Source organism: Lepeophtheirus salmonis, chromosome 6, assembly GCF_016086655.4.
Source record: "Lepeophtheirus salmonis chromosome 6, UVic_Lsal_1.4, whole genome shotgun sequence".
NCBI classification, from domain to species: Eukaryota; Metazoa; Arthropoda; class Copepoda; order Siphonostomatoida; family Caligidae; genus Lepeophtheirus; species Lepeophtheirus salmonis.
This window is the reverse complement of record NC_052136.2, coordinates 18277944-18304910: the sequence shown is the minus strand read 5'-3', so window position 1 is coordinate 18304910 and position 26967 is coordinate 18277944. Positions and strand designations below refer to the sequence as shown.

The 26967-nt window shown below is 31.5% G+C and overlaps 1 protein-coding gene across 1 annotated transcript; it reads left to right on the top strand.

The window, feature by feature from the left end:
* Positions 1–12094: 12094 nt before the first annotated feature.
* Positions 12095–16770, top strand: ple (tyrosine hydroxylase ple). Its single transcript, XM_040715274.2, has 12 exons — positions 12095–12484; positions 12551–12662; positions 12732–12895; positions 12972–13155; positions 13211–13367; positions 14281–14382; positions 14454–14548; positions 15583–15718; positions 15783–15909; positions 15965–16031; positions 16091–16253; positions 16318–16770. Exons 1-12 carry the CDS (start codon positions 12377–12379, stop codon positions 16484–16486), a joined length of 1584 nt encoding a protein of 527 aa, XP_040571208.1. The 5' UTR covers positions 12095–12376; the 3' UTR covers positions 16487–16770.
* Positions 16771–26967: the final 10197 nt, after the last annotated feature.

Sequence of the window (26967 nt, the reverse complement as noted above, 5' to 3'; positions counted from 1 at the left end):
CTTAATGGACTATATACCACTCTAAAGGCATATACCCGTAAGTATAAAACAAATGAAATAAAAATATCCCTATCAAAAAATTTAATTAAATGATATTTCTATTATCATAATTCAGCAAGGTATTTGTTTAACATTTAAAATAAAGCTGCTTAAGTGTAGCTGTTGCTACTTATTTTTATTTACATATTCATCAAAAGGACTTGTATTTTTTTGTAGCAAGTAATCTATTTTTTTTTCTTTTTTGTATAACTGAAATTAATATAAAAAACTAATTAAAATCATGTTAAAATTAATATATTTATTTGGTGGAGAAAAGGTATTATGTTGAAGGAAGGCAAATTTAGCTTTAACCTTGAACTTGAGCTCTTAGACTGAGGAGAAAATCTTTTTTTAATCATCATAGATATCTGTACACAATTATAAATTTCGTAAAAATGAGTATTGATTATATAAGTATGTAAATAGATTTGTATTTTGTAAATTCTCTCTCTTTCTTCATACGGTTTATGAATTTTTGTATAATCATCCTTAAACCATAAAAACCAGTTTGATAAAACATTCTTTTGTGAGTGTTGTTAAAGTACAGGGAACACACACAAAAAAATACAATAACAAATGAAGACCTATTCCCGTTGTATGAGGTTTGTAAGTGGTCATAATGAGGTGCGTTCAATTTCTGTAGGAAGGGTGACTTTTTTTTTTTTTTTTTTTTTTTTGAATTGCGGCAGAGTAAATCTACCAAAAATCCCTATATATATATAAGCATTGACCCCATACCTTAATTCATTATACAAACCTCGAACCATGTTCCAATACAAGAGTCTTCCTCTCCTCCTCGTCTGCTCCACACCTCTCTTCCTCCTCTTTGAAGGGACCGAAGCTCGAAGCTCTGGCCCTCCAAATTGTCGTCACAAATATCCTGAAGGCCATGGTGGTAGTGAGAGTGGCTCCAATAGTATCTTAGATCCCAAGGGTCTTCCTGTAACTTTCACCTCTTCCGATCTTGGAAATGGACTTTTCAGTGTTGAAATTGAAGGGGATTATATTAAGGGATTTCTTGTTCGGGAAACCAAGGGAATTGGTTCCTGGGTAGGAGATAATGTACCCTTGGTTGATCTCAGAGATGCATGTGCTACACACACGGGAGAATTTGCTTCTCGTGATGCCTCCAATACAAATTTGGCTTTTATGTATCAAGTCGAAAATGAAAATGATGTTCCTGAATTTGAGGCTATTGCTGTTAAGGACTTTGGAACTTGGTGGCATAGAATTTTGTTCGCCCCTGGATCCCCAATGTCTTTTGGAGTATAATAACTTGAATATTATATTTATTTATTTATTTGAATATTACATAAATATAGCATAATAAATGAGATAATGTACGATCGTAATGGTTATTTCAAAGGAGGTTTGCTAGAAATCTGTTGGATTTGTTTAAGTGTTAATTTGTGTTTTGATATATTTTGTATCTTAGAGCGCTTTATAGTATTGAAAATCTTACCTATTCTAAAGATAATAATTTTGGTGTAGAATGTTACCTCTGATCAAAAAGTGTACTTATACAAAATGACCATGCATTTTCAATTATTTGAAATTGAAATGAGCACTTTTGAATACTTTCACAGTTTTTAGTCTTTTAGCATTTTTGTTCTTAATGATGCATAAGAATTGTTTTATATTTTTTTTCTTTGTAATTTGTATAGAAGTTATTGCTCAATATAATTTACCAATTTATAAAGTTTATACTTAGTAATGCAAATTTTACACACTGTTACAATCTTTTTTTCCCAAAAGAAACAGAAATAAGAACGAAAATTAGTTGATAGTGAGACAGTTCTTCCTCCCAATTACGGAATTAATATTGATAATTTTATGGAATTTTTCACTAATTAACATGAGCTAATTGGAATTTAACCAATCAATGTTCAGAGCACTATTAAGGAGAAGTAGAAAAATTGATAGCATATAAAAAAAATACAATGTTAATTTTTATTTTGAAGGTTCTTATAGTTTTTGATTTTTTTTTAGATATTATCTCCTTTAAAAAAATTCCCAACAAACCTGTTTGACCAAATATAATTAAATATCCATTTTCCTCTTTTTTTCTATTACATAATAAGATTACATAGTTTAGCTCAATCTTATCTACCCTCCAATAGCACAAGCCCCAATCTAACTAAATAGAGTGAACTACCTATAAAGGAACTTTTCCTTTACTCACATCACAATCAGTTGCAACAGTTATGTCTACCAGTATGTATCTCGTTTTTCTGTCTATTTTGTATACAATATTGATCCAAGTAACAGACTGCTTTCATACCGGAGTACCCAATTGTGAGCTAGACTATCCCATTGGACATCGAGGACCCATCTCTGACTCACAGTCATTCAACGCCTCAAGTCCACTACCTGTCACATTCGAGGTGAATGAAATGGGGGGAAGTATGAAGCTTAAAATGACTGGTAAATTCATTCGAGGATTCCTCATTCGTGAAAAGAATTTAAGCAAAGGAGGATCTTGGTCTGTGACCGATGACTATGATCAGTGGACGCTTATCAAAAAGGATTGTGTAAGCCATAACAGAGATTTTGTACTGGATAGGGAGCCGGAAGATATGACAGCTATGGAGTTTATTTTTGAGAGTAATTTGGGGGAGACTTATCCGATCTTTGAGGCCATTCTTGTAATGAAGTTTGATACTTGGTGGCATAAAATTGTGATTGCAAAGAATCCTCTAAGTAACAAATATGAGACTTTAGTGGATGTTTGACATTTGGGTTGTTTAAAAACATTTATTTTTCTATAGATTTTTTATATGAACAAAATAGAGAATACGAAAATTAAGAAAAATGAAGAGTGTAATAACTCACACAATTGAAGAATGAATGGAAATCATAATAATAGTTATATTAACAATGAAGAGAATCTACTTATAATAAAGAAATAAAGCCTTTCACAAACTTATTTAATGTATTTATTTAAAAAGAAATTGCTATAATTGTTTCCGCACTGCGCGTATCATCATTCAATGCCTTTTCCTCCCACTCGCTTCCTCTTCATATATAAATACATAAGTATATATTTTATAGCTATTTACTAAAAAAAATCCAATCAAGTATATATTTTCTACATACTCTGCCACGGATGATTTACTCTCATCCCTCCTTAAATCCCCTGAGATTCTGCAAAAACTTTTTTGACATACATACATATATATAAATGTAGGTTGTACATTAAATAAACGTAGATGTGTATTCAAATTGACGGGGATTAGTTGATATACCCAAGAAAGTTAACTATACTTTAGATCCTTCACTTAATTTGTGAGACCGTATTTGTCTCCGATATGACCCCTCTTAAATGTAACCTATCAAAATTAATAATTGCTATTTTAAGTGCAATTTCTAGCAGACCATCCAAAGCACATTTAGAAAAAGTATGAAAAAAAAACAACAAACATGGGTAAAACAATAAATCGTTATTACATCTATTTACGGAAACGGTCTGTGTTGATTTTTTTAAAATGTGCCTGCAAATTTTAGGGGGTGATTAATAGAGAAAATATGTTTTGAAAGGGTCAGCAATTTTTTTAAATTCTAGTTTTTATAGAAAAAGTATCTACAGAAGACATTAGAGTAATTTTAAACTAAAATGCTTATTTATCTTAGTATAACGCAATTCCTTCTAGCAATTCATATTAAGTAGTTAATAAATCCGAAAAATTATTCAATAATAATTTCATAAGAACTGGCTGACTAACATCTGATTTTTGAGCAAGGCTCCCAACGTATCTGCATATGAACAATCATAATATAACTATAAGAAAATCACAGAATATATATTTACCTTTTGCATGCAATCTTAATACACAGATTACATACAATCTGCATCATTTTTACGATTGCTTTTGACTACACTTACCAAGTCCAGCTAGCATAAATCAATATATTTTATTTACTGTGGAGCTACAACAAAAGTGAACCAATTACAAACAAGTGAGGACGGTCGTGCAAAAGATGGAAGTTAATGTCTTATTCATAAACTGTCCAGATAATTGTTATATGGAAATATAAGACTATTTGAATTCCGAATCTTCAAGACTATTCCAACATTTTATTATTGTCACATGTTTACAGTGGATTTTATCAAAAGGCTATAATAATAAAACAAATGAACAGCAAAACATAGACTAAAAAATTATGAGATAAATATGTTGTACTTTGTTAGAGCAGAGCTTTGTACATTGTACAGTTAGTTATGATGGATAAAATTGCACTTTCATCCTACCATTGAATTCCGTTGTTTTGTATTTTTCAGAAAAATGATTTATACTCGGTGAATCCGTTCTTGTATTGTATCACAAATTACAATCAAGAAATCAGTCACTGTATGAACATTTGTCAATCATTCAAGCCTAGTTTAGTTTGTATGGAGTCTAAATTCTATGTCAGGGCGTCTCAATTAAAAATGTAAATTGTCCTCAAAATTCATTTTTAGGTTCTGAATGTCTGTTGTCAGACTTTATATTGTAAGTTGAAAATACAAAAACAGAAGTGCTTATAAACCCAAAGCCATAGATTACGTCGTTAATGGTGTGCAAGGTGGAAATGCACATTTAAATTAAAACTCCCATATCCAATGCTGTATTGGAGTTCATATTTTCCAAATTTAATTCAAGTACGAGTCTTCATACTCCAAGTCAACTTGATTCTGCGATCGAGCCCTCATTGTACCGAGTTCAACTCATGTCTACGAATAAATGACTCCTGTTTAAACTCTAATTCCACTACTTGCCCCATTTCTACGCACTTTTAAATGACCAATTCCAGAATCCACATCCCAAATCTCCCACCATTCCAACCTCACAAAGTAGTTAATTAGTCCCATATTTGATACAATGACTTGGTATATTCTGTATTTATTCATCCGTGCACATTTTATTACGTGTATAATTCATGAAAATGGTAAATCTATAAAATTGGTCCATCAAAGCCCTGTTTCATTGCTTCAAAGAAACATTTATTGTATCATAAATCTTTGTCAATTTATGTTTTTTTAAACTATCAATATTTTTTATTCAGCCTTTATCATTATACAAAGTATCAATAAGTCACAAACGAATGAAAATAATAGTTTAATATATACCAGTCCATCTAAAAAAATACTTGAAGGTCAAGTTCTTGTCTTTCATAGCGGTACAATACTAATGTGTACTCTACACATTTTAAATAAATACAACTAGAGAAGTGATTGACTTTAAGATATAACATAATATATGTATACTCGTACATGAATACTATTTTTATAACGGAGCATCTATTCACGTAATAATCAGTCAAGTGTAATGCAGTTTATATGACAATGAAGAGGAATAAATAAATATTAATTTGTTAACAGCATGTCACTACATCAAAGTTAAAAATATTATATGAGTACAACCCACAATATAATTATAAAAACAATGAAACTTAAATAGTGCTGTAAACAAGGCAAGAGAAGAGTACGATACGAAATTCACTTTTTAGCATATCACTCGCTTGTAATTTAGTGATATTATGATCATTCATAGTACTTTAGTCGTAATATTAATCATCATATTTGTAATTTTTTGTATCAACTCCCCTCCATCAGATGAGGCCGGTCCATACATCTCGGAGACCCGTTGAGACAGTAGAGAGTATCCATAACTAATTATGGAAAGAAATAGTGTTCATCAGTATAATTGAAACAAAAATTACTTTAACAAAATATATATTATTTAATTCATGATCGTCTTTTAATTTCCAAACATTTCAACAAACTATGGTTTGAATGCAGTTATCAACTCACAAAAAGTTAGAAATAGAAGAAAAATTCATTTTTGGTCCATTATTCATTTTGTTAGGGGTTAACAGTAATTACACAAATGCTTTAAATATTTTTTGATAATTTTTTTAAGATCAATTCCTAGGCCCTTTTTCCAGCATGTCCCTTTCTAAAATCCTTTATCTATTTCTAAAGTAATTTCTGCCTTATTTTAACCCTTAATTCTTCAGATCTCGACTCACTCGTGTTATTCGGACAATTAACACTTCTGAGGATCATGAAAGTAAATGGAAGGTTTCATTATTTAGATGAGGTTGTGAGTTTGTCTCTTATGAAGTCGGAGTCGCTCCGTGGACTGAGGGATGAGCCCAGAGGAAATGATATTCTCATGAAATAAAACACTTCAATTTTTTCTCGTATCGACCATGAACCATTATAGTATAATTACAGGATATACGTATTATGTCATCCATTCAATTAACTCCTGAAACACAAAATTATTAGAACATACATAAATAGAAATATACAGTGCTAACTCTAGTGGTTCCCTAATCCTACGTAAAAAACTGATTCGAGTAATTCTGATCGATTGAGTCGATATACCTCTCCTCTTACTCCAATAATATATTCTTCGTTTTGAGGAGTGTCGCTTCGTTGCACTTAGTGAATTTATTTTTTATAAGGTTTCAACTATCTGCTATCAATGTCTCCGATTTCAGTGTGTATATAAAAGAAAGGATGACGTGCAGGCAAGCTAATGCAATGCACCCGGGTGAATATCGTGATCAATTATATTTCAGCTATAGTAATTGGTACTGAATTTAATGGTCGGTGCCTCAGATTTAAATACGAGGATCAATAACAAGAGTCTTTGTAATTGAATGAAATTTGTTCAAACTTTATAGTTACTAAAACCCATTTTTACTCAACCTTGCAATCAAATTATAGCCTCTATCCTCTTTTAGAGGGCTTTTCTGATTGATTAACTTTGACTAAAATACATTTAAATTAAACTAAAGATTCTATACAATAATTTTCTGTACTTGATTTTGGAATTTTTAACAAAAAGTAAATAATTTTGTGTAAAAAGAATAAACTTTGTTTTTTAAAAAACAAAAACAAAAAATAGCTAGAAATAGAAAAATCTGCTTTCATTTTTTGTATGAACACCATTTATAGGGTTCATCTCACATATATATATATTAATATAGGAAATTTTGTATCTGTAAATGTATGTTTTTGAGTGTTCCTTAGGAGTGCATAAATATTTGATTGAAGAAATAACAATCCAATCCAGCGTGTGCGTCATATTAAAAAAAAAAGAGTATTAATATTCATATAGAGTTATATAAAAATAGAGTGTAGAAATGAGTGTTTAGGTCAACTCCAAGGTTAAAAGAAATGGAAGGTTAGACAATCATGTAATCGGGCTTGCTAGGATTTTCAATCCGATGTATGGTACCGACTGCTGGGCAAGATTGGCAGATTTTGACAAAACAAGCAACCAATCATAGTCTACGAGGTGACTATTACTAGAATTTTCAATTTGATATCTAGTACATACTACTAGGGAATAAGAACAGATTTTGAAAAAACACGCAACCACTCATCTACTATGACGTCAATATTAAAAACGTGGTGGAAGTCAAACATCAGTCGTATACGCCTAAGGTATAACCTTGCATTTCTATTACCCTTGGGGCAACTCATACTCTAAACTATATTTAGTTTTATAAAATATAACTTGGTGACTCATTTTTAACAATTAGCGTATGTAACTTAAGCTTATATAAAAAAAAGAAATGAGAAATACCTTATATAAGATAAAAAATAATTATTCTCACTTTAAATGCGAGCCTGAGGAATGTTTTTTATTTTTCAAGCTGTTATCAATATTATTTATTTCCTGAGAAGAAAATATAAATAAATTGAGTAATTGTTTGTTTCTCTACACATGGAAAACGTAGAGAAAGACTCATGTTTTCTGGGGTAGTTATCCTTTATATTTATAAACCACGTTTGTTTCTTCGTCAACGCTGTGTACTACATTATGCTACAACAGATAATTCAAAACTACTTGATAGATGGAGCTCATTTTTAGGACGTAACTCCCTTAGGACACTGCACAGAACAAAATCTACTTTTATCTAGTCTAAATGCTTATTCAGTTGTTGCTTCACTTTAGGTGACTTTGTATAAATTTAGTTAATAAAAAATCATGGGCACGTAGCATAAGGCTCTTGTATGAACCTTGAGATCTCTAGTTTAAAAAATAATGTATCGTGGTCCTAATAAGTAATTGCTAAAATCATCTATGAATTTATTGTAGGTATCCAAATAATTTTTAACTTATTTGTGTAATCAAAGCCGGATCGAGTATTACATCATAAAATTAAAAATTGTCCCGTAGAAATATTATCATACATCCAAGGGTTGCTGATTTTAACGACTCAAGCGTGAGGGTGTACATTTTTCACACTCTTTTATGCGAATCTTTTATAAATGTTCCTTTTGGTCATTATCTTTAGTATAATGCCACCAAAACGCTGCAACCCTTTGATGAGAGAAGATAATTATAAGTTAGTTGAATAAGAAAAATCTTAAACTTAACTATATTTCTACTATTTAACCAATGAAAATTCCAGGCAGGTTCATTTGAGCAATTTTTTAAGTTAGATTGTTTGTCCCACTTCCTCTATTGGCTCCAGCCAAATATTATTTTGTAACTTTGCTTGTACCTTTAGACAAAAAAACATAGCTTATAATACTAATAGGTCCAATGCACTCATTATAAGCTGATGCACTTATTTACAAAAATTGAAACCTTTTATAGAATAAGTAGAGTAATAGAACTTTCCATTTTTATAAATAGAAAGGTTAACTAATTCAACCTTTTGCACAAATATAGGACAAAATCTTATTTTAATGTTGTTTCTCCAACAAACAAGGCATTTAAATGTTGTTTTTTCATATATTAATCAGTTAATCCATATATATGGGATTGACTTATTTATGTACAAGTGGGCGTACTTGGTATTGTTTGGAGTTATTTGCTTTTCACAATTATTGAGTCAATTTTCCCTTATTTTAAAACATTAATTTAAAAATCAACTATCAGCCAAGCATCAAAATTAGAACTGACTATGATTTGTTGTATGCTTTTTTTTTTTTAATGACACAATGAGTGTAGCACACGCTCGTTGATACAGGGTGTCCACGATAAATTGGAACTACTTTAAACTTCATCCAGATCCATAATGTGGATATTCGGGGTTAAATCATATTAATATAAAAGGTTGCGTGAACAACACACTATAACTTCCACCACAATTGTTTTGAAAACAAACAATAGTCATCATGGAACAAGCAAGGAGAGACACCATCCTCGAATTGCCTCGCGCGGGACACAAACCCTCTACTATCTACAAGCTTCTTAACTACCCCAAGACCACGGTGTACCGGGTCTTCAATGCCTGGGAGGTTGAGAGGAAGGTCTGCTGCAAGGCCCACAACATGAGAAGTGACCGAATCCGCACTCCCTGCTTCATTGAAGGCCTCCGGATGTCCATCAAGGCTTCGCCGGGAACTTCATTGTCCAGGTTGGCCATGAACGGTGGAGTGAGCAAGCAGCTGGTCTCGAAGGCTGTGAATGAGGACCTCGGGTACAGGTCATACCGAATGGCCAAACAACACATCCTCACGGCATCCATGAAGGCCACCAGGCTCACCAACGTTAAGCGTCTCCTCAATGACCTGAAGAGCCATGGAGGAAGAATCATCTTCTCTCTGAAGAGAAGAAATGGACTGTCGACAGAAGCTACAACGTCCAGAATGACAGGTGGCTAGCCAAGGAGAGAAAAGAGGTACCTGCAGTCTTCACCACAAAGTTCCCGGCTCCATTACGAGGGAGTGGAATGCTGTTGATTCCGCAGAAGTCATCAGGGCATGCAAATCCTTTAGGGGCAAGATGGAGAAGATGGTGACTGCTGAGGGAGGACATTTCGAATAAATTTATTGTTTAAAATCATGTCTAACTTTTTCATATGAACAAATACACTCCAAATTCCATTTTTATCAAGCAGGTTGAATTTTAAGATAGTTCCAATTTATCGTGAACATCCTCTACATTGTTATTTTTTTTTTTTTGGGATCAGGTAGTTACGCAGTTTTAAGATATTCAACGCACACTTAAAAATGATTCACTGACAGATGGACACACAAACTATGCTTTATTGATATAGATAAGGAAATAAGGAAAAAATCTCATAATTAAACCCGTATTTTGCAATGAACGCTTAAAAAGGAGACCGAATTATAATTATGGGTTCAATAGACCCAGGCGATATATTACTTGCGGTAAATTATCTAGTATTTTAATGGTTAATTATTCAAGTCTTTTTTTATTTTATGATTAAATATTCATATCCTTTATAAGGTTTGAATCGAGTTACAAATGTATGTATGTACAATGACCATGTTGATGTTATTTAAAAAAATTGTTTGAAATAATGTACTTAACCTTATAACTTTTTTTGAAGGAGGGGCATTCAGCTCCTCATTAACTACTGGCTACATAATTGCTCCTAATTTGTGAATATCCCTGCTTTTAAGGGAACACTTATGTAAAAGTTTGACTACATAATAAGTTTAAGTAAGTATATGTGTTCAAAATTTTTTGTTTCTTAAAGGTCTAGTTTGCTTCAATATTGATTTGTTTTCTATTTTATGAAAGGAAAAATCAACAAGACGCAGATCTAATTAATACAAAAAACCCAATTGCTTAGCCATTAATATTTAAACTTATTTATGTCCCTTTTTATACAATATATGTAATCAGAAAATTTCAGCTCTTGACATTGCCAATTTTAAATCAAATCCCTATTGCTGTTGCATTAGTAATTTTAGAACGAAACATATTTTGTAAAATCAATGAAATATTTTTTTTATACTTGTGATTCCTAATTCATTTTTATTCTTGGAAATAATTTTGAAATATTATTAAAATTAAAGGTGGGCAAAAGTGTTTTCTCCTTCAAAGCTATAGAAACTAAACTTTCTTATTTATACATATTATATCAAATGAATGAATCAATTCTTAATTTGGATATTTAGGTATACACAGAAAAAAAAATCTCTAGTGTTGAAAAGACAATCTTTTGTCTCTTGACAAGGCGGAGTGCCACAATATATAGTCGTAAAATAAAGAAATCTAAATCTCACCGAAAAAGAAGAAGAGATAAAGGCGTGGATGAAACTTAGAATGTGCATAGCTAATGATGGAAATCCAGTGTAGAATGGCCATGTTAAAAAAAAAAAGAAACCTAAGATCAACATGGCAACCTTGACAATTTGAAAAAATGTTTTGGAGAAGAGAAAGAATAATGAATTAGATCATCTAGAACCAGCTGTGACAAGAGACGAATGAGAGAAGGAAACTAATAAGGACATTTCATAGAATTTATCTGATGTCAATTCTAGAAGGACTTATTCATATTCTGCAACAAACTTTCATGGTTATGCTCAGTCTTTTATTAACATACACGAATGTTCAAACAGGTTTTGAATATAATTGAATCTGTCAAGAAAAGGATGTTCACGACTGATCTGATGATCATCACTGATCATAATACTTGGCAGGGACTCGCCTGCCAGGATATTTATATATCAATACAAAGTACACTTGTTATATACAAAACGGCTTATATATTTCTAACGTTTTGTGCTACTTCGACCTCTCAAAAATTCCTGGCCTGTTACTCTGACCAAATCTTCGTACCAAGTTAGATCAAAAACGATCTCTAACTCTTGCCGAATCCTGGTGACCAACCGACAAAAAAACTGAGACAGACCAACCAACAGAGGTACAAATATAACTTCTATAACGGCTTATGTTGAGGTAAAAAAAAATCAATTTGTTACTTAAAGTACCTTGGAAAAAAATGCATAATTTCTTTGTTTATATAATGCATGATCATTTTTTGTTTTTGGTTAAACATAAATGGATTTCATTAGTAATAGTTATCATGTTTATTCTTGAATACGAGGATATACATATTAGGACTCTCAGGGCCCGTCAGAACTGAAAGGGTTGAAATTTATATGGGTATACGTGGTAATTAAGATCATTAATTCTAAGAATCATACGAAAAATGAGGGATGAACCCCCCTCTTGTTCCCTTCTTCTTCTCCCTCTCGCCTCTGAATGTAAAAGCAACAAGTTGAATAAAAAGAAAGAACAAATGCCGGAAAGAAAAGGAGCCTTAAGAATAAAATCTTTTATTTAAGAGTAAGAAAATCAGTTACTGATTAACTTAGTAGGAGTGAAAGTGATAATTTTTGAAAACTTAACCCCAAAAGAAAATATATCCAGAAATTATAATCCAAATTAAGTTCTGAACACCCACATTTTTTGCAAGAATTCAAGTCCCTAGGACGTACTCCATAGTCAAAATTAAAGCAAATTTTCAAAACAAGGTTGAGGGTGTTTTAACCCAACTAAAAACTTTTTCTCAACTTGGTCGAAAGATATATAGATATAACGACGAAGAAGGAGAATTTGCTTCAAAAAGTATGCACAAAGAAATAGAGGATACCGTAGTGGAGGAAAACAAATCCGTTATGATGGACACTCGAGGTAATCGAGAAAAGTTTGCTATCAATAAATCATATAGTATTGAGGTATATAAAAAAAAGGGAAATGATAATTATAAGAGTTAATTTTTCATAAATATTCATCATTTTTAGAATGGCTATGGTAGATCTACACGGAGTTTAGTAGGGGATGCAAAGTTTGAGACCCTTGTGCGTAAGGAAACAAAACTTTCTCTTCTAGAAAACATTAAGAAACAAAATAAAGGTATATAAATTGATTATACATATTGTGGTTCAAAAAACATTTTTTTAATAATTAAACTTATATAAATAGAGTCAACGTTAGAGGAACTTTGTAACGAGGACATATCTTTACTTGAATCTGTTCTCTGCACAAATGAAAACAGAGAAAATGATAAAATTAAAATTTCATTACTCCTTTGTGGAGTCAAGGATCCTGTATCTGAGTGTATCAATAATATTATCGAGCATGTATCTGTAAGTTACTCCCATTTTATATATATATATATATACGGGGCAATATCTACAATACTATAACATGGATTATTCCTAGGAAATGGATGGAGAATTGACTCATTTAGAGACAAGAAACTCTGCCACGTTCCTATCTTTTACGGATGTACTCCTCAAAGTTTGTGTTCAGAGAAATAAACTTGGGGATCTTATCATGCAAATTCGAGGACTACCTCCGGTTCAAAGATTGAACATTCTTGCTGGACGATCCGTGGATGCCAAATGTATATAGAGTAACAGCGTATTTTAAACAATCAAACTCATTTGTTACAATTCCAGTGCCGTGGTTTCCTCGACATATTGCCGAATTAGATCAATGCAATCATCTAATAACTAAATTTGAGCCTGAATTGGATATGGAACATCCTGGATGGTCGGATCCAGTATATCGACAGAGAAGGAAGGATATTGCAGAAATATCCTTTAATTACAAATAGTAAATATATAAGTAAAATATTTTGCATTGTTTTAAGCGAAACAGCTTGATTATAGCTGTCAATTAGACAAGAAAAAAATAATATATATAATGCATATGATTTAATATCGTTATAATTCTTAATGAAGCTCACCCCATGGGTTCGTTTTATTAATAAAAAGATAATCTAGAACAGTGATATTAAAGTATTAAGGCTCAGATTATAATGATCTCCTTCTTAATAAAATAGACTTATCTTTATAACTTTTTTTTTTTGACTTTTCATACATATGTACAATTTCAATCAATATATTTTATGCACATTTCATAATTTTTTTTAAGAATAAGTTGTTATATAATATCTTTGATTTTTTGCTCAATCTGGTCAACAGATCTCAAAAGTCCATGTTCAACTATCTTAACCCAAGAACGCAAAATGTGACATATTTGATATATGAGTTTTTGAATTTTTGATTTGTGCAGTTTCATATTTTTTTTTGGTTCAAAAGCTTCATGGAGAAAATTGCAAACAAAAGTGCTAATTTCTTTTTTATATAACCTTCTTTGAGTGTTCAAAATATAGGACTTGTGTCATAAAAAAAGTGTTAAACCACGTGTTTTTTCAGTCAACTGCATTAAATAATAAAAAAAAAACTTTGATTTCCCCAATAATGAAAGAATATAAACTTAAAATATCACAAATCTGTGAGTTTCACCGATTTAACGGAACAACAAATCAATTATAAAAAAGCCAGCAATTATGGCCTCAAATTAGCTTTGTAGGCATGATAAGCATGATGCCTTTCCGAAACGCTTTCTCAAAAGTAAATGAATAAAAGTTAAAACTTAATATCTATAATTTTTATTGATCCCCATTGTATGTATATACTGTTTTCTTTTGCTACATATTATTTTAAATGACGTACATTTACAGTGGAGAACCGATTCCTTGTGTAACATATACAGAAGATGAGATAAAAGCCTGGGGAGCTGTCTATAAAAAAGTAAAGGAATTACTAAATGGAAGAGCTTGCAGGTAACAAAAAATCATTGGAAGATATAGTTTAAGTAATCTACAGATTCATGAACTTCATTTATTTGATCTAGTATTCATCGTCATGCCTTTGAAAAGATGCAGGAAGATCTTGGAATGTCTGAGAATAGTATCCCTCAACTGGAAAATGTCTCCAAATTCCTACAAAGTAACTTTATATATATATATATATGCTACGTAATAAAAGTCAGGTTCTGGAATAAACGTGGTTAAACCCCACATTTATTATTTTTATTGATGCCGTTAAAAACAAAACAAAAAAAAAACAACTAAAAAACAATACAACCTTGAATAAGTATTGGTTTAACATTTAAAGTCTTATTAAAAAAATCTGTTTTTGTAAACTTACAATTCAGAGCCATATTTTGACGTGTACGAACTATATTTCTAGATAAAAGTTGAAGCTAACTTCAATTGATAAGAACATCAGAGCATTTGAAAGATAAATTGTATATTACTTTTTATCTTTTTAAAATTCTCTAATAAAAATCAAGTAAAATGAAATTTTTTCTTTCTCAAGCTGATATCCTTATTATTCCGTTCTTGAGAGAGAACATCTAAGTATTGAGTAATTACGTGTGAGTGAGTTAATGAAAAACATAAAGTAATACTGATGATTTCTTATATCAAAGTTAAATTTTTATAATAAGTCTCATTTAAATATAATAATGGAGATCAATTTTAATTCCTTTTTTTCAATTTAGTGTTTACTTTGCTGATTTAATCTAAATTAATAAAGCAAAGATTGTCTGTATGTTTTCCGTAGACTCATTTTTGTTTTAAAAACAAAAGTGGAGCACATATATTTCCTGTTGTAAATCTTATTTTTGTTGGCAACCTAAACAATGTTTTAAATAAGGCACTAAAAGTCAAATTAATATTCAAAGAATTTTTAAAAGTCATTTTGTATTTTTACGGTTTAAATATTCAATAACTAATGAATTTGGTATTTAGATTATAGCAAAAAAATGCTGTGACATGGTGAGTATCACTTCTAGCAAAAATTTGATAAAATAAAACTCGGTTAATATCAAAGTATCTGTATGAAATTTAATTTTTTTGACCTACCTTATAAAAATATAGATAATATTTTCTCTTCATAATTTTTCAGATTCAACATACAAAATCATGTCGATTCCTAATCGAATATTAATTATATCATTTTTTCTAACTATTATGTAGGATCTTCAGGGTTTACACTAAGGCCTGCTGCTGGACTAGTGACTGCAAGAGATTTTTTGGCAAGTCTAGCCTTTAGAGTGTTTCAATGTACACAATATATCCGGCATGGCTCTCAACCTCATCATTCTCCAGAACCGTAAGAATCTACACTGCAAAGTATAATCATTTTCCTTTGATAATATTTATTTTTCTTGATTTAGAGATCTGATACATGAGCTCCTCGGACATTGTGCAATGTTTGCAAATAAAGAGTTTGCTCAATTTTCTCAAGAGATTGGACTTGCCTCTCTCGGATCCACAGATGAAGAAATTGAAAAATTAGCAACAGTAATTTAAAAAAATAATAATTTTTATGATGCATCTTATTTTTTTTTTTTTGCAGTTGTACTGGTTTACTGTGGAGTTTGGCCTCTGTAAGGAAAATGGAGCAATACGAGCATATGGAGCTGGTAAATTAAACTCAAAAATATTGCCATGTGATCACTTTATTTTTTAAACCAAAATGTAGGGTTGTTGTCCAGCTACGGCGAGCTTTTGCATTCCTTATCGGATGAACCAGAAAAAAGAGATTTCAATCCCGCTGTAGCATGTCTGACTGAGTACGACGATCAGGCATACCAATCGATTTACTACGTAGCAGAGAGCTTTGAGGATGCACTTGAAAAGTTTAGGTAATATTTTGCAGACATATTTTTAATGCAATTGAATGGCCTGCTTGATTTTTCACGCTTCTAGACGATGGGTCAACATGAATTTGACTCGACCCGTGGAAATGCGATATTGCCCGTATACACAAAGAGTCGAAGTTTTGGACTCTGTCCAAGGGATGGAAAACTTAGTCACAGAAATGAAAGTATCACTCAATCATTTGAATAATGCTTTTAGAAGGATTGAGAAGAACTGAATCTTTCCTATCAAACTCAATACACTAAATAACTCTTAATTACAGAAAAGATGCACAGTACTTATTGAAGAACAAAAAAACAACAACAACAAAACTCACTATTAGCGACCTTTGATCTAAACACATGCACATAACAATAGTTTGATCTCCATCTTCACTTCTATCTATATAAACATAAGAACACATGTCACCAAAGACATACAATAGCTTTTGAGGTTTCCAGTATAATATATCGATTTTTCATCAATATCAACCACATTTGAAATACATTTTGAGAACACAAATTGAATTTTATTAGGTTTGAAATATACTCATTCTAAAAAAAAGAAGTACGAAGTCTAATTTATCAAATTATGTCGAAACAACTTCTGAACTCTTTGTTTCGTATGCAAAAAGTTTACAATTCATTTTTCACAGTAAAAAGAATAACTATTTTTATAATTTCATTCCTTTTTATATAATTTACATTTCTATTACAATAACCAGTTCATAGATTTATCTTTTTTTTTTTAAATATCTATATTGTTCCTTCATATATAAGTAGTAACCATGTTTAGAGATGGAAGGTGTCACCCCTGATTGGAAGAGGGATATTAAGGCCGATAGTTCCAAGTCTAAAAAAAGGAAGAACAATCTATTCTAAAGTATGCCCAATTTTATATTCAAGTTATATACTATAAAGTACTCATATATATATTTTTTACTTTTAACTTCTAATCAATAATATAATTGAGTTTTCTTTTTTCAGTCTATATAAATCATAAAATAAGTTTAATATATAAAAACGCAAGTAAAATTGACCAAATTTCTGGAGAAAAATAAACTTAATTTTGAGATCCCACCCTGGGAGCTATGATAAAAAACCGACACGATTTTTGGCACAGTGATGCCCCTATTGATGGAAAACATGTTACCAAAGTTTCATATTAATAAAAATTGGGCAGTTTTTTTATTTTTGATTAAGTACTTGCTAGTATATTTTAGATTTTAAAAAAATTGAAATTGAGATCACAAGAAATTTAAAAATTCTAATTTTGATTTCATTTTTGAAATCCTCAAATTTCAAAATAGTTATGTACCAAGTTTCAAGAGGATAAAAAAGTATATAAGAAAAAGTAGCATGCGGTAAAAAGACATTAATGTGACGTTGAAAATTTTGGTCTGAGACGAATATCTATATCTCAGATATGACTCAGAATTATGGGCTGAAATTTGGGACACTTAATTAACTCATCATTTGTGCTTGTGTGTCGAAAATCATTCAAATCTGAGAGGTTTGGGTGACATTTTTCATTTATTTTTGTTGATTTGAGTTGGAATGACCGAAAAACCCTATGTGGCTTGTCAACATAAAAGCAAGCTAGAATGATTTTTTCTACTAATTGGGTATGAATTACATTTTGTGTTGTTTACAAAAATTTCTTTCAAAAAAAATAATTCGTATTAACCCACTCAAGTTGACTTGAAAAAGCCAATATTGATTTTTATAATACAACAGTTAGAAATTAATTAATTTTATTGAATTGCCCCTATTGGTGTCAATAATAGTCTCTTAAATCAAATAAAGGTTCTAACCTAATTTTAACACTCTTGAGTATATCTTAAATGATCCCATAAATTTGAATATAAAGTCTATAATTGACCCAAACATGTCTATCGAATATTGGGATGTATGTATAAATGAAAAAAAAAAGAAGATAAGTTGGGATTTTCTCTGTTTCTTATTTTTTGTGCAAGATTGTTTTTATAGTGACACACCACATAACTCATTTCTGTTTCAACCCTAAGTTAAAAAATAAAATAGAGTTTTTTGAACGTTGATTGGTTCAGTTTTAAATAGCTCCTTTTAAACTGTAAAGAATTGGCTCAGTACCAAGTGATTTTTAACCCTTTTTCCCGTTTCTTTTCGAGGAGAATGTTGCATGATACAATAAAAGTCACGACATGGGAGATAGAATAACCATGCAATGCAATTGTTTTTGTAAATGTCGCTCTAATCACTAACCAAGATAAATAGAGTGTAGTATGTTCGATCATAGATTACTTAACATTTGGATAAACTAATCACTTTTAAACCTTTCTATAATAAGTATTTCTCTTTCAATTCAATAAGTTATATAAATATATTATTTTATACTCAATTAGTTTTAAATAAATATTATTATGCATAAAAAAAGGGATTATTCTTCCTTGACGGAAAATATGCCTTTAAATTGTGTGGTTCCTTGTTGCAAACTGGTAAAACATCTAGTCCAAAGCTCAATGATAATAAAATAAGAATTTTTTGCATACATTTTCAACATCTAACATGGAAATTCTAAATAAATCGAAATCAGCTATACCAATAAATTAGATACCTGGTAAAAAATACTAAATATTTATTTTAGGGATATCTGATTCGTGTTAATATACAATTATTATTGTTTATGGTATGGATGGAAAATCCTTTGATACCTCTAAAAAAGGTGTTAACTCTCTTTATTTTAAACATGAATATTTTGAAACCAACATTTACAAATAAAAGTTATAATTATAGAACTGAACAAGACATTATAAGTTTATTCTAACATGTTACTTTATAGGTGAATTACTCTACATTGAGTGATCAATATAATCATGAATTATTCCAATTATAGATTTATAGCATTCATATCTAAATATAATGTAATAAATAAATATCAGGAAGTAAAGCTGAACTTGCTATCGCAAAATATTATCCTAATCAGTTTGAAAATAGTGTAGTGTTACTAACATTTAGGAATGAGCTCTGATACTTATTTGATTTGATTTGGAGGTCAGTAAAGTGTTTTATTAGCCTATAATTTTTTTTTCTTTAAAATGAAAAATAAGGATTATATTCTTATGCATCACTAAAGAAAAGTAACTTTAATGAAGCTTTTGAAATTAACAACATAACTTTAAAATTCAAACTTCTGAATCCCTTTGCAAATAGATAATTCGTTAAAAATTGTTGGGCAATTTTTTTTTTGAGAGGTCTTAAAAGATCATTTTGCATACAAAAAGTTAGGCTAAAATTGAATTTGTTCATTTTCACGAATACCTCCCCCCCCCCCCCTCCCCAGTATTTGCGATAATATAGATTTGTTGCATTAAAATAGGTAAAATATGGACTAATTTATGCCTAAAATGTTGAATATTCTAGACTTAGGTTCTAAATACATAATATAAGTTTAAAATTCCTGAGGTAAAAGGTACCTATTCAAATATATATATATATGATGTATCTTTGTTCATAAATTCTTCAAAAATGAACAACAAATGTATACACATCTTGGCAATCAAATCAGAAACACTATTTTCAACACTTTTAATCAATTAGAAGAAGGAAATGAAATACAAGGGGTGATACATTAATTACTCAATTTGAAGTCATCTATGGATGAAAACAGGCTCACCCAGAGACTCCCTTCTCCAATTAAAGAGGAATACAAGGAACTGACAATCTCATAAATGTTATGGATGTTCCTTCAAAAATTCCTTTCCTTCAATGTGGTTTAATAAAAGGTCCTTCCTCCATACTCACTAATAAAGACAATCTGCAATCAAAAATGAGATATAAAATTGATAAACAGAAATCTTGTATAAAAAATTTGCTCTTTATTCGACAAATAATATCTTTTTTAGTACTTTTCCAACTTTCACCTCGAAAAAATGAAATTTTTAACAAAATCTTTCACCAGCCGATTAACAATTCCATGATTAATAACTTAAATTAAAAATGAGGTTTTTTAATGGACGATTGGATAAGTCCCTATCTTCGAGTTTATGATTCATCACTTTTTAACAAGAATTAAATCTTATCTTTTACAACTGTTATTAAATAGAATAATTAATAATTTTAAAAGTTCTAATAACAAGGTGCGTGGCTTGTGTCTATTCAGATATACAGTAATCTATGGTTAAATATAATTTTTTTCAATAAGAAGTGTTATTTTGATATTCAAAGTAAAATTGTGTTTTTGAAATAAATGATCAGATGTTTATTTCAATGTAAAGAGACAGGTATGCCATTAATAATAATAATAGAAAAAAAATAGACCTTATTTTCCACATAGTCCCAAAGGAAGAAGTTGCATGGCCGAGTTATCGAAACAAAGTCAAACAGAAATCATTTATACATACATTTATGATTTACTTCTGTGAAAGTACATTTTGCAGGAACAAACCACAAGGATAAATGCATAATGTAAATCAAATCAAAAGTACAGTTCAATTTCACATATATTAATTAAATAGGAAAGATTGATTCATCTCATCAGTTTTTCTAACGATGATAATAGGTTTATCAAGAGATTCTCTACTTCAATGCAAGTGAAAATATTCATAATAACTTAAAACATATGATGCAATTAGCTCATGAACCCTTTCCTACAATTATAAGTCTTTAATCAATAATCAATATTTAAAGACATCTGAGGTCAGAACTTATATTTGAGAAGGAATTAAAAAAGCCATACATATGAATTAGCGTTTCTTTTGACCAAAGAATGAAATCTTTCACTAAATAATTTATAGCACCATTTTCAAATAAAAAGAGTTGTATGAGTGACTACTTCATACCTGCAATCATGATTAATTGTTTAAAAAGATAATTATTTCATACAATTAAATGAATTTATAATAATTTATTCATTTTATTATACTAGAATGGTGGCACTGTCTAGGTTGCGTGCTGACCGATTATCTATATGTTACATTTACATAAATAACGGAATATTTATTAAAAATTAACTCACGCAACTTTGATTATTTTTTTCAATACTCTTGATTGTGAAATTAAAAGTTAAAAAAGGACATTTTTCACAGGACCATCATTGATTTTTTTTTCTTCAAATTTGTTACATATTAAACTACATAACAAAACCAAGCATATATATTTCAAAAACTTGAGTATAATATTTAGTTTATATATTCATAAATTTGCTCTGCCTACGCACACGTTTTCATCTGGAGTATTTATGTGTAATTGCATGCATCTCTTAAAACTTATTGTATATGTTAATGATATATTACATATAAACAATTATATGAACATAAAATTTGAATGAAATTTAAAATGGCCATGTTTTTTTTTCTCTTCGCGAGATAAAACAGCCTGGAAACTTTTTCTGTAAAAAAACGATAGTTTCATTGCTTTTGTGGCACATAGTGCCATCTTGTTGAATGTAAACGTTGTTCAGATCAATACCATCCAATTCCAGCCATAAAAAATCATTAATCATCTCTGGATAGCGCAATCAATTCACCAGCCTCAATGTCAGAAAAGTAAGGTCCAATGATCCCGCCGGACGATATACCGCCCCAAACAGTTACACGTTGAGAACGGAGAGGGTTTTCAACAATAAATCTTCGGTTTTCCGAGCCCCAAATCCGACATATTTGCTTGTTGACGTAGCTATCGAGGTGGAAGTGGGCCTCATAAGTCAAAATGATTACGTTTGTGGAATGCCCAATTCCAAAGAACGACAAGGAATTGTCAAACCTTGGGGTTCTTCAACACTTTGGGCTACAGCAACCAGTGCCGTATGTCAGGAAGATTTTTCGGTCCGCTTTACAAGGGTGAACGGTTGATTTTCAGTGGTGAACGTGGGATATTTAAACAGGGCAAATGCTACATCATAGATTAAATCTTGCAAGAATATTGTCCAATGGACTGTCTGACCATTATTTTCTTCAGGCAAACATTGGGAAAAATAAAATGAAAAGGAAAAACTCTAGACGGAAAGTCAATGCCGACCTATTCATAAAGGAAGGAGTATAATGGAGTATAAAATGCACGGTGCAAGAGAAATTTTTTGAACTATACAATTAAGTCAAACAATTTAAACCTCCTTAAATATTTTTAAAATATTAACGGATGAAGATAATGAACGAGATTATAATATACTATGAAACGGTTACATCGACAGAAAATAAATTATGTTCACAAGTCTTGATGTTCTTAACTCGCATGTATACGTGGTGATGTGTTTGAAAAAATGAAGAAAAAATGCATGTGTTCTTTATCATGATTAGAAGAAGAAGTTTTTCCTCTCTTTCCTTGACGCAAACTGTCCATGTCTTCATGGAGCACCTTGTCCACCATCACCCTGTCCATGTTCAAGAGGGTGAGGGAGGAGAGCCTCTCCTGGTCCATGGTGGTCCTCATGTGGTTCTTGAGCCTTCTGAGACAGGAGAACGACCTCTCCGCCTCACAGCTCCGCCTCCGGCATCAGGCGGAACACTCCGATTATTAACTCCGCAGCAATTTGTGACGAAACCATGTCTTCTGTGTCAATATCTGCCTAGAGAAACATAAATTTTAAACACAGCTGCTGATGGGCATTGAGACCAGGATAACGATCCGTCAGATATCCCAGTGACAGACTGAACTGCTCCGTGTTTGACATATCTGATGTCTCATCAACAATCACAGAGAACCAGTAGTCATCATCGCCGGCACAAGTCTTGACATCTTCAATTATATTTTACGTCACTTTGGATGCTATAATCTCTATCAGCTCATTTTGGTGTCAGGTGAAGTCCATTTGGCAAAACCTGCCCCAGCTGAACCACATTTTTGACTTCGGCCTCCAGTTTATCTTTGAGAATATGATTGTCGTGTGAACGCAGGGACAAAAGCTCCAAGAAGTTTCCTCGATTGTTTTCATTAGATCCCGTAAACTTTTCTCTTGTTTCGGAATCGCCCCTAAAAACCAATCCTTGCATTGCGAGGACCCCAACAGTTTGGAAAAGATACCATAAATAAGCTCGCCACTTCACGACTTCCTCAGCATGTTGAGACTGAACATGGCCGAGAACCGAGGTATTCTTTTTCTTTGATGTGAGGAAATTGATCCACTTTTCCATCGACAGTTTGTGTTTTTTGTTGTTAGAATGAACTTTCAACGAGGAACTGTTTTTCCATGTTTTGAACTCAAATTTCCCAAGGTTGGAAATGGAAAATTTGGAACAGGCGAAACACTTGACTGACTTTTCAACCTCCTCATATTCTACCACGGGAACTTACGGAACCAATCATATTGAAAGTCTCTGGAGTATTTGTCATCTATCTGAGGACTGTATGTTTGTAACTTGGGCTGTAGAGGATGATCTCTCTCGACTTTAGGCACAGTTTCCCGCTCAGTCTCCACTCTGGTTCTGGTCTGGATGTCCTTCCGCTTTGGCTCCCGCCCGGTAAGTATCGGGTCACCCAGCTGGCTCGTGAAGACGACAGGGTACTCTGGGCCTCCGTCCACAAACTCCATCTCCTCAGTCTTGCTCTTCTCACCTCCCTGGACATTGTCGCTAGTCTCAGAGTCCTCTGCAGAGGGAATATTGTTGTTGTTGACTACAGAGAGCTGCTCGGGAGAGAAGATTGGTCCGATATCGAGATTAGGAAGTCTTATTCCATGAGAAATCCGTCCGCTGGGGTAATTTGATGAGTCGCTATTATTTTCTGTGTCTGCAGTAACTTTCTCTTCAGCAGAAATTGACTTTTCAGATCTGGTTCAGGCAGTAAGGCCTCAACTGGAGCAGGGTCATCGGGACAGGAGGAGGCAGTGACTGAGGATGAGGATGTAGCAGAGGAAGTTTTTTTAACCGCAAAGTTCAATGTTTTCTGCTTCTTATGATCAATTTTCACTTGATACTTGCAGCTGGGGTCATTCTTATGGAGTTTAACTTTGTGATCATTAAAGTTGTCCTTCTGTATTTCCTTCTGACAGATAGAACAAATCACCAACTTTCTGTTAAAATGCGTTTTCCGCTTCCCGTGATACATTTCTGATAATTAATAAATTACAGCAACAATCCACTCTAAAAAGTACATAACTATTATTTATGACCTTTTTAAGCATTAATAATTTAATTTATCTTGTATTCAATGAAACAAATTCTCACACTCTTAAATATTTCAAGAGTACTCCATACGAAAAATGTTGTGTGCATCTTTGTTTTTTATTTTTGGCTGTAAAATACTCTTGCAATAATTGCAGTAATTTATTAATTATCAGAAATGTATCACGGGAAGCGGAAAACGCCTTTTATTTTCAAGGGTTCAATCATTTATATTTATAAAATGACAGGCAATATTTGAAAGAGATATTTCGGTAAATTACAGGATTTGAATTCAAATTTCTGCGATGAATTGAGATACCCGAGAGTGTTAACTGTAGTTTAAAACCTCCGTTTTATCTATCTGACTTAATTTGGCCCCAATATTGTCTTAGAGATATAATTTATTAATTTACTAATTCTATAAATGTGCCAGTGAATTTTGGCTACTTTAAATACAATTTGTTGTGCCTCCAAAGGATTAATCAGAATCATTTTTCCATTTTAATGAACTATAATTTGTTGGAAAATGTATTCCATGTTCAATTTTGAGAAAAATTATCTAGCTTCCTTTTGGGTGGACGTGCTACAAATATGTAATTTTATTATAATGACTCAGTACTATTATGAGTTGGTCATAAGTTACATATATATAATAGATTTTAATAATTAATTATGAGTTGGTCATAAGTTACATATATATAATAGATTTTAATAATTAATTATGACTTAATTCATCTATATTTACATACCTATATGATTGGTGGACGTTTGAGTAAGGTTGTTTTTTTTTGGTCCGCTGAAGCGGACAAAGCGCAATACTGACGTACGGCCCTGACAGCAACAATAGTCTAAGTTGTTTTTGAGCGACGTGCACGGGTTTTATTCTTCACATCACTAACCTGTCTCAACAGCTTGAATTTTTCCACTAATTTCTGTATTGCGATCCAATAGGGTGCTTCACAACGACCTAAAAATGTTTTAGTTTTATAAACCATCCCTGCCAGGTTTTCCCTATTTTTATAATGAATTTTAATAATTTGATATGTATAAAGAAAATATTTAACAAGATAAACAACTAATGAGATGGATCAAAATCTATTTATTGCTAATACATTTATAAGTTTCTGAACATAATTTATGGACTCATAACTGATGATTGACAATACACTCCCTCTCCCTGCAACGTTACACTTTACACTGATGATATTAACTACTTACAAGAAACTAGCATGGCTAGTGGCTTTTCTCTGCGTAACGTAATAATTTAAACTTTAGAGGTGTTCGATAATTTTGATTGTATAGACTATAGAGTACGTATAAAACGGATCTAGGACACATTGCCGGAAACTTTGTTGTCAAAAACCATTTTTCCGAACGAACACATTGCCGCATTATATAATAAATATATTTGATGATGATTCATGCTCCAATACTATATAATTAGGATTCCCATTTGGCTACTCCAAAATTAAAAGATAATATGTTTAACTACTTGTCACAAATTGAAATAATTAAGTGTTCATTAATTAATAATTTATTGATTTATTTAATTAAGAGGATGCTTCAAAAGTTAATATTCATTATTGATCATTATACATGTATGAATGCAACACAGTAGTATGGAGTTCGAATCTTTTAACGTTTTTGTACTTAAAATAAATTAAATAATAAAGAAACAGGACAGTGATTCGTTCATAGAGACTTTATATCTCTATGGATTCGATCAAATGGAAGCAGTGTTAAGAAGTAATAATCGTAATATATCCGTTATTTATTGTAATTGGACATGATGGATGGTTTGTATTTGAAAAGGCGTATGGATGGACAAACAACCATAGCAATTAACATCAGATCCGGGAAGAGTAGAGATTTAAGATATTTACTTCGTTATGACCCAGGATGTTTTGGGAAGAAGAGGAGGTTGACTGTGGAGAAACAAACCACTAAGAGGATTTGGGGAGGCTCTCAAAGGCCAGGTCGTAGGAGAGCACGAGGAAATGAGATAAATAAGCGAGGGAAACTGTAAAGCTCAGCACAGTTGAAACAATCTGGAATCTGAATAGAAAGATAAGAACTACGGTTCTTTGTTTCTTCGTGAACCTTCTTTCTCACACAAGGAGTACGAAACAGGCTGCATTACGTAGTCACTCAAGGGACTCGAATCATCGGAGTTGTGTATCTAAGACTGTGAATGGACTCCATTGGATCTCAAGGCAAGTTATGATAACCATAACAAGTGACTTATAAGTTATAGGCTCTTTCAACAAATTTTTGTTTCTATTTTTTTTTTAGTATGATACAATACCATTTGAATATGTAACTTCATTTCTAATAATTGTTCCTTGTGTGTGGTAATTTCTATCAGTTAACTAATTAATTGTTTAAATGTACATTTATACATATTTAATTACTATAGAAACGTTTTAAAAAAATATATTCGAAACTTCTTGGAAATATCTAATTTGGTCAATTACAGTACTTATATATTGAATGTATATCAATAGAATTATTATATTTGGAACACAAAGTGGAATATTTTATCAATTGTTCACTCTGCATATTGTCATTAATGAAACTAGTATACCACGTTTGTTCGTTTTATTTCTGGGGAAATCTAAAGATATTTATCTTATGCTTTCTAA

Bases quoted from the DNA above. Each gene is read 5' to 3' on its own strand.
- ple (XM_040715274.2), top strand. From the start codon at position 12,377: ATGCACAAAGAAATAGAGGATACCGTAGTGGAGGAAAACAAATCCGTT. The intron at 13,156-13,210 runs GTATATAGAGTA...TTACAATTCCAG, and splicing joins ACGATCCGTGGATGCCAAAT to TGCCGTGGTTTCCTCGACAT. The intron at 13,368-14,280 runs GTAAATATATAA...GTACATTTACAG, and splicing joins ATATCCTTTAATTACAAATA to TGGAGAACCGATTCCTTGTG.